This window comes from Chiloscyllium plagiosum, chromosome 45, assembly GCF_004010195.1.
Source record: "Chiloscyllium plagiosum isolate BGI_BamShark_2017 chromosome 45, ASM401019v2, whole genome shotgun sequence".
Taxonomy (NCBI): domain Eukaryota; kingdom Metazoa; phylum Chordata; class Chondrichthyes; order Orectolobiformes; family Hemiscylliidae; genus Chiloscyllium; species Chiloscyllium plagiosum.
Window position 1 is genome coordinate 12,729,976 of NC_057754.1, and position 17,455 is coordinate 12,747,430.

At 43.9% G+C, this 17,455-nt stretch overlaps 1 protein-coding gene across 4 annotated transcripts in view; it reads left to right on the forward strand.

Annotated features, from left to right (window-relative positions):
- Positions 1 to 1,022: 1,022 nt before the first annotated feature.
- The window catches only part of LOC122543968 (zinc finger protein 239-like), a 36,244-nt gene continuing 19,811 nt past the window's right edge, over positions 1,023 to 17,455 (forward strand). The window contains exons 1-3 of one of the 4 annotated variants that reach the window (XM_043682975.1): positions 1,044 to 1,112; positions 1,726 to 1,858; positions 5,343 to 7,095. In XM_043682975.1, coding sequence (XP_043538910.1) covers positions 5,426 to 6,484 — 1,059 coding nt within the window. In that variant the 5' untranslated portion in view covers positions 1,044 to 1,112; positions 1,726 to 1,858; positions 5,343 to 5,425 and the 3' untranslated portion in view covers positions 6,485 to 7,095. Of the gene's footprint in view, positions 1,113 to 1,725; positions 1,859 to 4,373; positions 4,394 to 5,342; positions 7,096 to 17,455 lie in introns of those variants that run through there. The other 3 variants (XR_006310223.1, XM_043682974.1, XM_043682977.1) reach the window with 3 other exon arrangements.

The window sequence follows — 17,455 nt, forward strand, 5'->3', positions numbered from 1 at the left end:
CTTCCTTTGTCAGCCATGGCTGTCTAATCCCTGCCCGGATAATCTCTCTCTTCTTGGGAATGAACCTCTGTACAATGTCCTCAATTTTACCCACAAACTCCTGCCATTTTTGCTCTACTGTCTTCCCTGCTAGGCTCTGCTTCCAGTCTATTTTCGTCAGTTCCTCTCTCATACCCTCATAATTACTTTTATTTAACTGTAACACCATTACATCCGATTTTGCCTTCTCTCTTTCAAACTGCATACTGAACTCTACCATATTATGGTCGCTGCTTCCTGAGTGTTCCCTTACTTTAAGATATTTTATAAAGTCTGGTTCATTACATAGCACTAAGTCAAGAATAGCCTGCTTCCTAGTGGGCTCCATGAAAAGCTATTCCAAAAAGCCATCCTGTAAGCATTCCATGAATTCCCTTTCTTTGGATCTACTGGCAACATTATTTTCTGGATCAGTGGTGCTGGAAGAGCACTGAAGGGCTTTTGCCCGAAACGTCGATTTTGCCTGTCCTCGGATGCTGCCTGAATTGCTGTGCTCTTCCAGCACCACTGATCCAGAATCTGGTTTCCAGCATCTGCAGTCATTGTTTTTACCTTACAGAAAATTGATGATCTGTCTCTCGAGTTGTATTGATGAGGTAAGGAGTATTGAGGCTGATAATCCAAACGATAGGATGAACGTGGATTGGCAAAAGTATTGAGAGCCCTGTGAGCAAAATCTAGATCTGAAGCAATAAAAGGGAGAGAAACGACGTTGATCATAACTTAGCTGCGTGAAAGGAAGCAGAGGCAACATTAACAGTTGCTTTTTTTTAAACTGGAGGAAGGTTTCCAGCGAAATCTGATTGAAAGGTAAGGCATAGAAATTCCGGATAGGTTAGTTTGACCCGACGAAATTTTCTGATTTATCCGGGAGACCGACCGTCCCTCAGTTTCTCTCATTGCTTGGATGACCAGAGGTCTTCCAGTCCCACCCTTTATTCGCTTCTGATCGTGTCATGCCGTCAATTGGTTAGGTGAGGTGTTGGAGCATGCGCATAGTCAGGTGGATTGTGGGTATGCCTCCCGTGAGTGATGGCCGGAAAAAAAATGTCGGTCTCTCCCGTCCACAGGCGGTGAGTGAAAGTGAAAGGGGAGGGCAGCGGACGGAGCTATATTCCGTTTAGAAGGTTTCATGGTTGATCAGTGTAGGGCTGTGCCCCAAACATGGGGTTGCCAGGGCTGCGATTTGTGCCACAGGGAGCCTCAGGTTTCTTCCCTGAAACAGGCCCCGGTTAACGGCCGCGATTCTTGGTTCAGTTTTGTTTTTTAAGTATATCGTTTCGCAGTTTGATTATCTGTCTTTGGTATGAATGGAGCTGAAAACAAAGGTTATTGGGTTAAATCATTGCTGTATTCAGTGAGGACTATGTGAAGTGTGCTGGCGAGAGACACTTGTGTGTGTCTGTCTCTCTGTGTTAGTGGCTGAGATTAATGGGAAAATGTCCCCGTGTGAACATTTTTGTTACTGGGTTGGCGGTCAATTTGAAAGAGGCTGAGAGAATGGAGCAGGGAGGGGAGGGAGGCAAGTGAACAAGATGGAGGGGGTTTGGAAAGTGGGGTCGTTTGTTGCCCATCCTCCACCAAAAAACCCAGCCTATTGTTTCTATTACTGCTCCCCTTCCCAAATCCACCCCGTCCCCAGTATTAATAAACTTCTAAAAATATTTTTTTCTTTCCTTTTGTGAGAGCATTCAACAATTTGAGAACTGGATTGAAAGCAAGAGACAGAGCAGCCAAAGCACAAGCTTCAAAAATCACTCTGCACCACCTTGATTTGCTGCAGTCCATCTAGTAAAAGTGGCTCCCAGATTGCTGTTCGGTGAGGAGTTAGAGGATTTTCATCATCTAAGATAGTGCTGATATCTGTGTCAGTTACAAACATTTGTTTTTATATCACACCTTTAACAGAATAGAAATATGAAAAACTGGAACAGGAGTTTTTTTTGTGATGTTCAATCCTGTTTCACTATTCAGTATAATCATGGCTGATCATTCCACCCAGTAGCCTGCTACTACTTTAGAACCATACCCTTTGATCTCTTTAACCCTCAGAACTATAGAACATAGAACAATACAGCGCAGAACAGGCCCTTCGGCCCTCGATGTTGCACTGACCTGTGAACTATTCTCAGCTCGTCCCCCTACACTATCCCAAAATCATCCAAATTTGCTGATGACATGAAATTGATTGGAAAGGCAAACTGTGTGGAGAATGTGGGCAGTCTGCAGAGAGATTTTGATAGGTTTAATGAGTGAGCAAGTGTCTGGCAGATGAGGTACAAGGTTGGTAAATGTCAAGTTTTCCACTTTGAAAGTAAAAATAGTAGGTCAGAGTATTGGTGAAAGATTGCAGCATACTGTTGTGCAGAAGGACCGAGGAGTGCTCATATGTGAATCGTTGATTTGCAAGTGCAACAGGTAATCAGGAAGGCACACCAAATATTGGCTTTCATTGCTAGAGGCTTAGAATCTAAGAGCAGGGAAGTTCTGCAATTGTACAAGGGGTTGGTGAAGCCGCACCTGGAGTGTGGTGCACAATTCTGGTCTCCTTACTTAAAGAAGGATATCCTGGCTTTGGAAGTGGTGCATAGGAGGTTCGCCAGGTTATTTCTGGAGATGAAAGGTTACCCTATGAGGAGAGGTTGAGCCACCTGGGACTGTACTCACTAGAATTTAGAAGAATGAGAGGAGATTTTATAAAAACATATAAAATTATGAAAGGGATAGATAAGGTGGAGGTAGGCAAGTTGTTTCCACCAGTGAGTGAGACGTGGGCTGCGGAATATGGCCTCAAGATTAGGTGGTGTAGATTTTTGGACAGAAATAAGGAGGAAATGCTTTTTGCAGAGAATAGTGAATCTATGGAATTCTCTGCCCAAGGAAGCAGTAGAGGCAGCTTCATTAAATATATTCAAGACACAGTTGGAAGGGTTTTGCATGGTAGGGAAATTAAGGGTTATGGAGATAATGCAGGTTGGAGGAGCTGAGACATTAGATAGATCAGCCATGACCTGAATGAATGGCGGAGCAGGCTCGACGGGCCAATGGCCTACTCCTGCTTCTATTATGATGAGTATGAAACTACTTCTATGTTATCTGGAATGTAGCAACAATGCCTTCCGTTCCTTTGTGCAGATCGTTAATGTATTCCGTGAATAGTTGTGGTCCCAACAGTGAGACCTGCGGAAGTCTGAGTGACCAGCTGTCATTCTCAAAAACTTCTGACTTTGCCAGTCATCCAATCCTCTACTTGCCACTAACACCATGTTCTTATTTAGCAGCCTGCTGTAGGTATCTTATAAAAGGCTGGCTGGAAATCCAAATAGACAAAGTCCACTGGCTCTCCTTTGTCTAACTTATTTGTTACCTCAAAGAAATTGAATAGATTTGTCAGTCATGACTTCCCTTTCACAAAACCATACTGACCCTGCTCTATTTTACCGTATAGTTCTGCAGTCTTATCTTTAATAAGGGGCTCTAAAAACTTCCCAACAATTGAGTATCCTGCCTCTGCCTCCCTCCTTTGTTAAACAGGGGTGTTGCATTAGCCATTTTCCAAACATCTGGGACCCTCCCTGATGCCAGTGATTTCTGAAAGATCACCACCAATTCCTGTACTATCTCCTTCATAAATCTGGGGTTTAGTCCATCTAGTCTTAGTGATTTATCCATCTTCAAACCTATAAGCCTCCCCAGCACCTTCTCCTTTGTGATGGCCACTACACTCACCTCTGGCCCATATCTCTCAATGTTTGTATGGTGCTGTTATCTTCCATTGTTAAAACTGATGCAGAGTACCTACTCAGTTCTTCCACTGTTTCTTTGCTCCCTGTTACAGTCTTCTCCAGCTGTCCAATGTCTACTTTTGCTTCTCTGTAGACAAGCTTTTGCAGCCTTCTTTTGTGTTATGAGCTAGATTACTTTTGTATTTCATTTTATTGCCTCTTATTGCTTCTTTTTGATTATTCTCTGCTGAATTTTAGAGGCTTCTTAATGCTTGGGCTTGCACTAACCCTCACCACATTGTATGCTTTTCCATTTGCTTCAATGCTATCCCTGACTTCCCTTCTCAGCCATGGTTGCCTCATCCTCTCCTTAATATGTTCAGGTGCGGAGTGAGTCACGGATCTGGACAGTGAAGGGGCAGCATTCGGAAATATAATGTTAGTGTGACTGTTTAGAGGCTTATGCTCCTTGTGTAAGTGTGTGGGCAGTGCCTCTTGGTGTTTCTAGGCCCTGAGAGTGTCATTAGGGCCAAGGATAATGGCTGCCATTTTTACAGGACAGCAGGGCACATGTGTGGAGACTATGACGAAGTCCCAATGTTGTGGGTATCTCTCCTAGACTGATAGAGGTAGGTTTGAGAATTTCTATTTATAGGGGGGTCAGGAAGAGAGTATTTCTGCACAGCAATCTCAAACCCAGGTGATATTTGTCTGTTCTGAATGTCTCTCCTGGGTTGACAGTGATGAATTTTAGATAACCCTATTTACTATTTTACCATAATTCCTGCTAATCTTGTCTTAATGAGTTTCCACCAATGCCCATTCCTAGAGCCTGTGACAGTCACAGCTTTACTCCTCTTCTCTTCTGCTTCTCAGATCACAAAGAGCATCAAGTTCTGCTGCATTTTTATTTCCTGATTTCATTCCATGCATTCACTTTCTTTCTGTCATTGTAGATACAGCCTGACTTGCTGAGTTTTTCCAACATGCTCTGCTTTTTAACTCAGATTTCCAGCTATTATTTTGTTGCAGGTGTTTCTTACAGCACTGAGGCTGGAAGCACAGAAGTAAGTGTTACGTACATAAATTGATCCCTGGCCTCCATCGTGAGACCTTTTTTAAATTGAGTTACAATTATCGAGTGATTGCAACAGAAGATAATTTAGCCCATCTTGCCTGTGCTGACTATCTAAAAGAGTAGATCAGCTCACTCCACTCCCAAGGCCTTTCATGAACAAGGCCGGCAAATATTGCCAATCTCCAGTTGCCCATGGTGAAGACGATGATTGAGCTTCTTGAACTGCTGCATTCCATGCAGTGAAGTTCGTCCTAGACTATTGTTAGGTGAGAAGTTACAGGTTATTCACCTAGCAGTGATGAAGAAACTGTAATATATGTCCAAATCACAACATTAACTTGTATTTGTTCAGCACCTTCCATTTCCAAGGTGATTGACAGGAATGTGAAAAAGCGACATTTGACACGGAGCCACAAAAGGGAATGTTTGGGCGGGTGGCCGAGCATGTTTTTATGGATTCTCTCTCAATTACATTTTGTCTTTTTAAATCAATTTTACAGGCTAATAGAAGGATTAATTTGGATCAAACATCACATCTGAGTCACTTGATTAATTGTAACCTGAATACCAAGGAATTTCAAACATGAAAGCAAAAAACACCATTCACAGTGGGGAGAAACCATACACCTGTGTGTGTGGGCGAGGCTTCAGTCGATCATCTGGTCTGTCAAGACACAAATGGAGTCACAGCAAGGAGAAACCCTGGAAATGTCAGGATTGTGGAAAGGGATTCAGATTCCCATCTGAGCTGGAAACACATTATCGCAGTCACACTGGAGAGAGACCTTTCACTTGCCCTGACTGTGGGAAGGGGTTTACAAATTCTTCTGACCTGCATACACACCAACGAGTTCACACTGGGGAGAAACCATTCACCTGCTCTCAGTGTGGGAAGGGATTCACTCAGTCGTCTGGCCTGCAGATACACCAGCGGGTTCACACTGGGGAGAGGCCATTCACCTGCTCTGTCTGTGGGAAGAGTTTCACTAATTCTTCTGATCTGCTGAAACACAAGTTGGTTCACACTGGGGAGAGTCGGTTCACCTGTTCAGAGTGTGGAAAAGGATTCACTAATTCTTCCAGCCTGCGGATACACCAGCGAGTTCACACTGTGGAGAGACCATACACCTGCTCTGAATGTGGGAAGGGATTCACTAATGTTTCCAACCTGCAGATACACCAGCGAGTTCATACAAATGAGAGACCATTCACCTGCTCTCAGTGTGGGAAGGGATTCAGAGATTCTTCCAACCTGATGTCACATCAACGTGTTCACACTGATGAGAGACCATTCAGATGCTCCCTATGTGACACGAGGTTTAGTCGTTTATCTGACCTCACTAGACACCAGCGGACTCACACACAGGAGAGACCATTTACCTGCCCTGAGTGTGGGAAAGGGTTCACTCAGTCATCTGGTCTGCTGATACACCGGCGAATTCACACAGCAGAAAGGCCATTTACCTGCTCTGAGTGTGGGAAGGGATTCAGTGATTCATCGAACCTTCGCACTCATCAGCGAGTTCACAGTGATGAGAGACCATTCAGATGCTCCCATTGTGTGTCTCGGTTCAAACGTTTATTTGAACTCACCAGACACCAGCGGACTCACACGAGGGAGAAACCATTCACCAGACCTTAGTGTGGGAAGCAGTTGACTCAGTTATCCATCCCACTGAGAAACCAGGGAATACCTAGGTAAACAGGTTTTACTTGCTGAGAGTGTAGAGAGGGTTTACTCAGTTATCCAGGCTGCTGAAACTGTTGGGAGTTCAGACTAATAATCGATTATTTAAATGCCTAAATTGTGGAAAGTGTTTTAAACATTCAGCGGTATTGATGTCCTGTCCACTTTTGCACTTGTGCTCTTTCTGTGGGACTATGGTCACATGATCATCTCAACATATTGTACATCAGTAAATGCACATTTAGGAGAGGTCATTAAACCAAATATGTGAGGGAAGGAATTCAGTCTGTCATCCAACATGCTGGACCATCAGTATTGATACTGTTTGGAGTTTGTTGTTAATCTTATCCAAGGTTGAGCCCTGTTCACGATGTCTGCTTGTGTTGATGAAAATGAACCTCAGCCCAGTTATAACTGTTAATCACTGTTATTAGTCAGCAGAAAGTTGTTCATAAACAGCATCTGAGTATTGCTGCAAGCATGCATACTTTGCTGATTTTATTTTTCTCTTACATCGGGAGAATTTCTAAGAATATAAATTAAACACAGAACCAATGTTTACACTGTATGAGAAGTCAGCATTGATTGGTTTGCAGGTGTACTCTGGTGGAGGCATTGCCACGAAGATACTCTCTCTATCCATGAAGAACAGAATTAATGATATATATGGGCACAAATTCAGGTTACCAGTTTAGGGTTCGTGCTAATGTTTTAATATATCTGTACAGGCTGCCTGAACCACACTGAAGTATTTTCCCGTTTATGTTCTATTTCATTTCTGATCAGTTCTACATCACAAAGATGTCAAGTATTGGCATGAATTGTTCCACCCAGCTGTGAGCAATTTTTCCATTTACATAGGTAAATGGTATAGATAATAATGTAGTGACTGTGTGCCTAATTGACATTGTGAGGCTATTCACGAATAAGCCATAGGCTGCTGTGCTGATCTAGATATTGTGGTGATCTAGACACCAGAACTATAAAAATTAGTAGCCATTGAGTGTACAAACTTACAAATGGGAAGGACCAATTCTGGACGTTTTCAAGTTGGATGTGTTGCATCTTAATAGGACAGAAACTGACATACATCTGGAAAGATTTGATAATGCTAACGATTTTTGAGAAGATTTGTAGCTGAGATTGATAACTATGGAAGTTAGCTCGCTGAACTTGAAGGTTTGTTTTTAGGTAACATTCATCAGTGAGAGTCTCTGATGAGGCACTGGTGGTATGTTCCACTTCTCTATTTATAATTCTTGGCTTCTTAAAGTGGGTAATGTCATTTCTGGTTCATTTTTTTTCTCAATGGATGGTAGATAGGGTCAAAATTGATGAGTTTCCTGATGGAGTTCTGTTTCAAATGCCATGTCTCGAAGAATTCTCGTGTGTGTCTTTGTTTCACTTGTCCTGGGATGTGTATTGTCTCAGTCAAGGTGGTCTCCTTCATTGTGCGTGAAAACTACTGATAGTGGGTTGTATCGTTTGGTGGCCAGTTGTTCATGTATCCTGGTGGCAAGTTTCCTGCTAGTTTGTCTGATGTAATGCTTTTTACAGTTCTTGCATGGTATTGTGTAAATGACTTAAGTTTTGCTGGTGGTATCTAATGGATCCTTTATGTTCATTAGTTGCTGTTTGTGTGTTGGTAGGTTTGTGGCCGACCATGATGCCAAGGGGTCTAAGTAGTCTGGAGGTCATTTCTGATATGTCTTTGTCAGGTAATGTGGCTATAGATTTTGGTTGTGCTGCATCTGCTTGTTTGGGTTTGTTTCTGGAGTATCAGCAGATTGTATTTATTGAAAACATTGTATAGATATTTTTCTTCTGCTCTTTGTAGTTCTTGGGTTCTGCAGATTTCAACACGATCTACCTTCCCTTGAAAAATGAACTGGAAATGACAGCACCCAACTTAAGGAACCAAAACCTATAAATAGAGAGGCAGGACATACCACCAGCGGTTCATGAGAGACTCTGTGATGATGTTACCTAGTATTTTGATAAAGCATCTGAAAACAAACCTTCAAGCTTAGTGAGCTAACTTAATACTTATTTCATAATGCTGTTGAGGGAGGTTCAAAATTGTCAAGTTGGGAACCTGAGAGGGAGCTCCGTTTCAAGGAAAGCGCTGCACAAGCGGCAATAGAAAAGTAGAAAGCAAAAGCAGATTTCTATTGGAATGAAGACAAGCATCAAGCAGCATCATAAGAGAATACTTTGTTTTTAAAATAATGGTTCTCTCTCTGATTCCATGTAGCAGCTACAAGAAGGTTGGTAATTTGAATGCACAAATTGAGGTAAATGGGTATGATTTAATTGTAAACTAAAAACACTGTTATTAAATTATGATCAGGAACTGTCTAAGGATATTTGACATGGAGAAGGGATGGGCAAAAAGGCACAGGAAATGTGGGCAAGGTTAGAACATTTAAGATTGTAGACTGAAGAATCAAAATGTAAAATCAGCTTGGGAGGAGCTGCAAATCAGAAAATAATTATTTATTGTTGTAGTAGGTCACCAAACTGTCACAGTAGTTTTCAGAAACAAAAACAAATTGCTGGGACAACTCAGCATGGCAGGCAGCATCTGTGGAGCTTTGTTTTTTTCACTTTATAGTAATTTTCAGTAACCATACCAGGAAATTACTGATGTATGTAATATGGCTGGTAAAGTAATGGGTCATTTCAACTTACTCAGCAGGATAATTAAATCATCATTAGTGCTGTGAAGCACGAATTCCTGGAGTGAGAGAGAGATGGGTTTCTGAGGTACCACATTGAGGACTAACCTAGATGTTGGCTATTTTGGCTTTAATGCTCTGATGTGAAAATTGCTCACTAATAACTTTGTAAAGTAACCTTTGGAAAAGAGTGACCATAACATTGAATTTTGCCTGAAGTTTGAATATGATAAAGTTCAAAGAACAAAGAAAATTTACAGCCCAGGAACAGGCCCTTCAGCCCTCCAAACCTGAGCCGATCCAAATCTACTGTCTAAACCTGCCACCCAGTTGCTAAGCATCTGTATCCTTCTGCTCTCCACCTACTCATGCATCTGTCCAGATGCATCTTAATTGAATCTACAGTGCTTGTCTACCACCTCTGCTGGCAACACGTTCCAAATACCCACCACCCTCTGTGTGAAGTACTTGTCGCACGTATTCCCCTTAAACTTTTCATCTCTCACCTTGAAAGTGTGACCTCTCGTTATTAAATCCTTCAGTTGTAGAACTAAGGTGTTAAATCTGAAGGAACAAAATTATGATAGAATGGGGTGCAAGATGGCAGCATGGATCAGGAAAAACACAAAAAAATGATTTGAAGGTAGTTAATGTTTGAGGCGGAACGGTGGCAGTGGTTAGCACTGTTGCCTCAGCGCCAGAGACCTGGGTTCAATTCCTGCCTCAGGCAACTGTCTGTGTGGAGTTTGCACATTCTCCCCTTGTCTGCGTGGGTTTCCTCCGGGTGCTCCGGTTTCCTCCCACAGTCCAAAAATGTGCAGGTTAGGTGATTTGGCCATGCTAAATTGCCTGTAGTGTTATGTGAAGGGGTAAATGTAGGGGATTGGGTGTGGGTGGCTTGCTCTTCGGAGGGTCGGTGTGGATTTGTTGGGCCAACAGACCTGTTTCCACTCTAAAATTTAAAAAAAAAAGTTCCATATGGTCTGCAGGAAGTATATGTGGTTACTGGGAAAAGAAATGACTTGTTAATGACAGCAAGGCATGCATTTTTAAGCCTGGGAACTGGGAGCAATTTAGAATCCAGCCAAGAAGCAATAAGGTATAGTTTAAAAAAATGATAGACGAATTGAAACAAACTTGCAAGGAAATCATAAAAGCTCATTAGGTACATGAAAAGAAAAGATGAGCTGCCACAAATTTGAGCATGTTGTGGACAAAGGAATTTATATTACAAAACTTGAAGTTGGTAAAGAAGCTCAGAGTTTCTTTATACTGTCTTCATGGGAGATTAAATGCCTCAATAATGTGAGGACAGCAAGGGAGATGTGAAACGGGTAACTAAAAAAAAGTCACAGGGAAGAGGTATACTTCAAAGTTTGATAGGTCTGTCTGGATCAGACAGGCTTCATCTCATTGAAGGGAGAGAGGGAGACAGTGAGAGACTGGATGCATTGGCAGTTAACTTTCAAATTCTTGTAGTTTCTGGAAAGGTTCCTGTGGAGTGGAAGTCACAAATGGAACCCGGCTCTTTTAATATGGGATGTAGACAGAGAATAAAGAATGACAAATCTGTTAGTTTGATGTCAGTAGCAGGGAAGATGTGACAGTCTGTTATAGAACATTGTAACCAGTGAACTTTCTGAGAGTAGTAAAACTGAGGAATACCAACAAGAATTAATGAAAGTGAAATCGTGGCTCAAAACATGAAGGTGTTGAGGACATTCTTGTAGAATAGATTAAGGAGAACTTGCATGGTCAAAAGGCTTTTGATAAGGTGCCACATGACATTGGTAAGTAAAATGAGATTGGAGAAAATGTACCAGTGTGGATGAATAATTGTTCAATAACTGGGAAGCAGAGTGCACTAGTAAACACACCATTCACAGGATGGTAGGCTGTGGTGGTGTGCCATAAGGATCATCAGCAGCATGGTGGCTCAATGGTTAGCACTGCTGCCTCAGAGCACTAGGGATCTGGGTTCAATTCCAACCGTGGGTGACTGTCTATATGAAGTTTGCATTTTCTGTGTCTGTGTGGGTTTCATCTCGGTGCTCCGATTTCCTCCCACCATCCAAAGATATGCAGGTTAGGTGAGTTGGCATTGTGTCCGGCAATGGACAGGCAAGGTTGATTGGCCATGGGAAATGGTACAGAATCCAAGCAGCAGGTTCTGGAACCCTCAGCTACATGGGGTGTTGGATTGGCTGGTAGAGGCAGTGGAAGTTTTTAACCAAAGGTTCATCAGCAGCTTCTTCCTCCTTTGCAAACTCTGGCTTTACATCCCTCACAAAGACCATTGGTTTTGGTTTAGAATGCCTTCTTCCCAGTCTCCTCCCAAACATCATCCTTCCTCGCTTCTCTGTGAGAGAATGTGACTGAGTTTTTTGATTGTAAGGGAGTACATATGTGAGAACTTAGAGTACAGTATGTGAAAATAAGAGAAATGATTGTGTTGTGAGTGCGTGCCACTGCGTGTGTTTGTTTGTGTATCTAAAGGGCTGTGCACCTAACTCTCACTCCAAAACAGTGTTAGAGAACTGGAGTGGGATCTGGATGAACTTCGGATCTTTCGGGAGGCAGAGGCTGTGATAGATAAGAGTTACAGAGGAGTAGTTACTCCTAGGCACGAAGAAAGCTGGGTGACTGTTCAAAGGTGGATAAAGAGTCAGTGGAGGGATCCCCTGTGGTCGTTCCCCTGAAAAACATGTATACCGTTTTGGATACTGTTGAGTGGGTTGACTTACCAGGGGCATGCAGTAGGGCCCAGATCTCTGGCACAGAGCCTAACCCTGTTGCACAGAAGGGAAGGAGGGAAAGGAGGAGAGTGTTAGTCAATGGGGACTCAATAGTTAGAGGCTCAGAAGGTTTGTTGGAAGCGAACAAGACTCACAGTTGGTGTGTTGCCTCCCAGGTGCCAGGGTCTGTGATGTCTCCGATCATATCTTTGGGGTCCTGAAGGAAGAGGGTGACCAGCCTCAAGTCATCGTCCATGTAGGTACCAATGACATAGGTAGAAAGAGGGATAGGGATGTGAGGCAGGATTTCAGGGAGCTTGGGTGGAAGCTGAGAGCTAGAACAAACAAAGTTGTTACCTCTGGTTTGTTACATGTGCCACGTGATAGCGAGGCAAGGAATAGAGTGAGATATCAGCTGAACATGTGGCTGCAAGGATGGTGCAGGAGGGAGGGTTTCAGGTTCTAGGATAATTGGGGTTCATTCAAGGTGGGACTTGTACAAACAGGACAGCCTTCACTTGAACCAGAGGGGTACTAATATCCTGGGTGGTAAATTTGCTGGTGGTATTCGGGTGGGTTTAAACAAGCTCAGCAGGGGGATGGGAACCAGATGTGTAGTTGCAGTGCACAGGAGGGTGAGAATAGGAAAGATATGGGCAGGATTTCAGGGTCACAGGAATGTGCTGGCAGACAGCAAAGTGGTTTGAAGTGTGTAAACTTCAATGCCAAAAGTATCCAAAATAAGGTAGGTGAGCTTGCAGCATGGATAGGTACCTGGGGTTTCGATGTTGTGGCCATTCTGGAGACATTAGATTAGATTACTTTACAATGTGGAAACAGGCCTTTCAGCCCAACAAGTCCACACCGACCCGCTGAAGCGTAACCCACCCATACTCCTAAATTTACCCCTTACCTAACACTATGTGCAATTTAGCATGGCCAATTCACCTGACCTGCATATCTTTGGACTGTGGGAGGAAACCGGAGCACCCGGAGGAAACCCATGCAGACACGGGGAGAAAGTGTAAACTCCACACAGACAGTCACCTGAGGCGGGAATTGAACCCGGGTCTCTGGCGCTGTGAGGCAGCAGTGCTAACCACTGTGTCCACATGGATAGAGCTGGGTGAAGAATCGATGTTGCAGGTTCCAGGGTTCAGATCTTTCATTAAGAAATGTTCGTTTAGCACCCGTCTGATCTACACAGGGTCCACACTCAACTTCCCACTTCTGTCTTTGACTGGCCCTATTTCTACCCTCATCATCCTTTTATTCCTCACATACCTTATAGAAAGCTATAGGGTTCTCCTTTATTCTATTTGATTAGATTAGATTAGATTAGATTACTTACAGTGTGGAAACAGGCCCTTCGGCCCAACAAGTCCACACCGCCCCGCCGAAGCGCAACCCACCCATAACCCCTACATTTACCCCTTACCTAACACTACGGACAATTTAGCATGGCCAATTCACCTGACCTGCACATCTTTGGACTGTGGGAGGAAACCGGAGCACCCGGAGGAAACCCACGCAGACACGGGGAGAACGTGCAAACTCCACACAGTCAGTCGCCTGAGGCGGGTATTGAACCCGGGTCTCTGGCGCTGTGAGGCAGCAGTGCTAACCACTGTGCCACCGTGCCACCCACAATTTGCTAAAGGCTGCTTGTATCCTCTCTTTGCTCTTAACTCTCTCTTTAAATCCTTCCTTCGCTGATCTGTAACTCTCCATCGCCTCATCTGAACCATCTTGCTTCATCAACGCATAAGCCTCCTTCTGCTTAAAAAGAGATGCAGTTTCTGTCGTAAACCACAGTTCACTTACCTTATCACTTCCTCTCTGCCTGACAGGGACATACCTATCAAGGACATGCAATATCTGTTCCTTAAACTAGCTCCACATTTCTATTGTCTGCATCCCCTGCATTTTTCTACCCCATTCTATGCATCCTAATTCTTTCCTAATCGCATTATAACTCTTGACACCTTACGAAGAGTCTGTTAACTTGATTCGTTTTCAGGTCTCTTTTTATTTCTTTTCTTCTTTGTTTAGTCCTGTGCGTGCTTTCAGAGCAACAGGATATGGATGTTAGGGAGTTGCATGTTCCTCCTGCAGAATGTGGGAGGTGAGAGACAATTCGCATGTTTCTGTCGACTACATCTGCGGGAAGTGCACCCAACTCCAGCTCCTCAAACAGAGTTAGGGAACTGGATGAACTACAGATATTCAGGGAGGGTGAGGAAGAAATTGAAAGGATGTACAGGGAGGTGGTCACTCAGGCACAGAATAAGAACAGCTGCGTAACTGTTGGGGGAGGAAAGGAAACAGACAGTCAGAACAGGAATCCCATGTGACCGTTCCCTCAGCAATAAGTAGTGTTTTGAATATTGCTGGTGGGGACGACCTACATTGGGAAAGGCATAGTTGTCAGGTCTCTGACACTGAGCCTGGCACTGTGGCTCAGAAGGTAAGGGAGGAGAATGGAAAAGTGCTAGTGGTAGGTGTCCCAATATTTAGACGGATTGACAGGAGATTTTGTGGTCAGGAACAGGACTCCCAAAAGGTATGTTGCCTTCCTGGTGACTGGGTCTGGGATGTCGCCAATTGGGTTTCTGAAGGGGGAGGGTGAGCAGCCAGAAATCGTGGTACATATTGGCACCAATGATATAACCAGGAAAGGGATTGAGGATCTGAAAAGTGACTACAGAGAGTTAGGTTGGAAGTGAAGAGCAGGACGAGTAGAGTAGTGATCTCGGGTTTGCTACCAGTGCCACGAGATAGTGAGGTAAGGAACAGTCAGCAAATGCAGCTTAACATGTGGCTGCGAGGCTGGTGCAGGAGGGAGGACTTCAGATACCTAGACCACTTTCAGGGAAGGTGGGACTTGTACATGAAGGGCAGGTTGCACCTGAACTGGAGGGGCGCAAATGTCCTGGGTGGGAGATTTGCTCGTGTGGTTCAGTAGGGGTTACACTAGTTTGGCAAGGGGTGGGAATCGCTGCCACATACCTTTGTGGGGGGGGAGAATGGGAGACTTGCAGATGGGGCAGTGATGTAATCTATTGGGAAGGTATCTCGTGATGAAACAAAGAGATTGGTTAAAATGTGTTTGCTTTAATGCAAGGAGTGTCAGAAATAAGAGGGATGAACTTAGAGCATGGAACAGTACTTGGGGCTACGATGTCGTGGCCATAACGGAGACATGAATCTTACAGAGGCAGGAATTGTTGCTTGATGTTCCAGGATTTAGAACATTTAAAAAGAACAGGGAAGGTGGAAAAAAACAGGTGGTGGTGGTGCAGCATTGCTAGACACCACAGCTACAGAAACAAAGTTTGTTGAGGAAGGTTTGTCCACTGCGTCAGTATGGGTGGAAGTTAGGAACAGCAAGGGAACAGCCATCTCATTGGGGGTTTTCTACAGATTCCCTAATAGTAGAGAATTTGAAGAATTCATAGATGGGCAGATTTTGAAAAAATGCAGATGGATCAGGGGTTGATTTCAACTTTCCCAATATCGACTGGAAATTCCTTTGTATTTTGGATGGAGCCGTTTTTGTCAGGTGTGTTCAGGAGTGTTTTCTTACTCAGTATGTAGACAGACCGACGGGAGGAGAGGCCATTTAGGATTTGGTGCTCGACAATGAGCCAGGATAGGTGTCACATCTTCTGGTGGGAGAACACTTTGGTGACAGTGATCACAACTCCCTCACATTTACCATTAGCCTTGGAGAGGGAAAGGAGCAGTTATCGAGGGAAGATATTTAATTGGGGAAAAGGAAATTATGACGCATCTGTCAGGAGTTGGGAAGTACAGACTGGGAGCAATTATTCCACAGAAAGGGCACAGCAGCCATGTGGAGACTGTTTTAGGAGCAGTTGTTGCAAGTGATGCATGAATTTGTTCCTCTGAGACAGGTAAGAAGGGGTAAGATGAAGGAACCATGGATGACGAGAACAGGAGCTTCTCATCAAAAGGAAGAAGGCAGCTTATGTAATGTGGAAGAAGCAAGGGTTTAGCACAGCTTTAGAGGATTATAGGCTTGCTAGAAAGGAGCTCAGAAATGAACTGAAGAGAGCCAGGAGAGGGCATGAAAAAGGTTGTGCAAGATGGATTAGGGAGAAACCAAAGGCATTTTACTCATACATGAGGAATAAGAGAATGATCAGGGTGAATGTAGGACCAATCACAGGTAGTGTAGGGAACTTGTGTGTGGAGTCTGAGCAGATAAGGAAAGCCCTCAATTAGTTTTTTGCTTTGGTTTTCACTAAGGAAAGGGATCTTGTTGTGAATGAAAACTTTGAGGAGCTTGGATACTGTCTTGACCTGATCATGATTGATGACATTGATTGCTGGAAATTTTGGCATGCCTCAAGATTGATAGGTCCCCAGGGCCAGACCAGATTTATCCTAGTCTGCTCCGGGAAGTGAGAAAGGAAGTTGCTGAGCCATTGGCGAAGATCTTTGCTGCCTCATTCTCCACGGGAGTCATAGCGGAGGATTAGAATGAGGCGAGTATTGTTCCTCTTTCCAAGAAGGGTAAGTAATGATTAGATTTCCTACAGTGTGGAAACAGGCCCTTCGGCCCAACAAGTCCACACAGACCCTCCGAAGAGCAACCCACCCAGACGAATTCCCCTACACCTAACACTATGGGCAATTTAGCATGACCAAATCACCTAACCTACACATCTTTGGTGATGTGGGAGGAAACCAGAGCACCTGGAGAATCTAATCTTTAAAAAAAAAAGGGAAATCCCTGGCAATTACAGACTAGTCAGTCTTATGTCTGTGGTCAACAAAGTTTTGGAAAGCTGAGGGATAGGATTAAATATAGTCAAACATGGCTTTGTGAGGGGCAGGTCATGCCTCACAAATCCTATTGAGTTCTTTGAGATCCATGAAGGTCGAGCAGTGGATATGGTGTATGTGGACTTCAGCAAGACATTTGATAAGGTTCCCCATGGTAGGCTCATTCATAAAGTCAGGAAGTATGGGATACAGGGAGATTTGGCTATTTGGATTCAGAATTAGTTGGCTGACAGAAGGCAGAGAGTGGTTGTAGATGGGAAATGTTCTGCCTGGAGCTTAGATGTGAGTGGGGTCCCGCAGGGCTCTGCTGTTTGTAGATTTTATAAAATGACTTGGATGAGGAGGTTGAAGGGTGGGTTAGTAAATTTGCAGATGATACAGCTTGGAGATGCCAATGGTATAATGGAGGGTTATTACAGGCTGCAGCATGGCATAGACAGGATGCAGAGCTGGGCTGAGATATGGAAAATGGGAGTTGAACCTGGATTAATGCGAAGTGATACACTTTGGAGGGTCGATCTTGAATGGTGAATATAGGATTAAAGATAGGATTCTTGGCATTTCAAAGTTTGGGAGCTCATTGTTGTGGTTCTGTTCGCCGAGCTGGGAATTTGTGTTGCAGACGTTTCGTCCCCTGTCTCGGTGACATCCTCAGTGCTTGGGAGCCTCCTGTGAAGTGCTTCTGTGATGTTTCCTCTGGC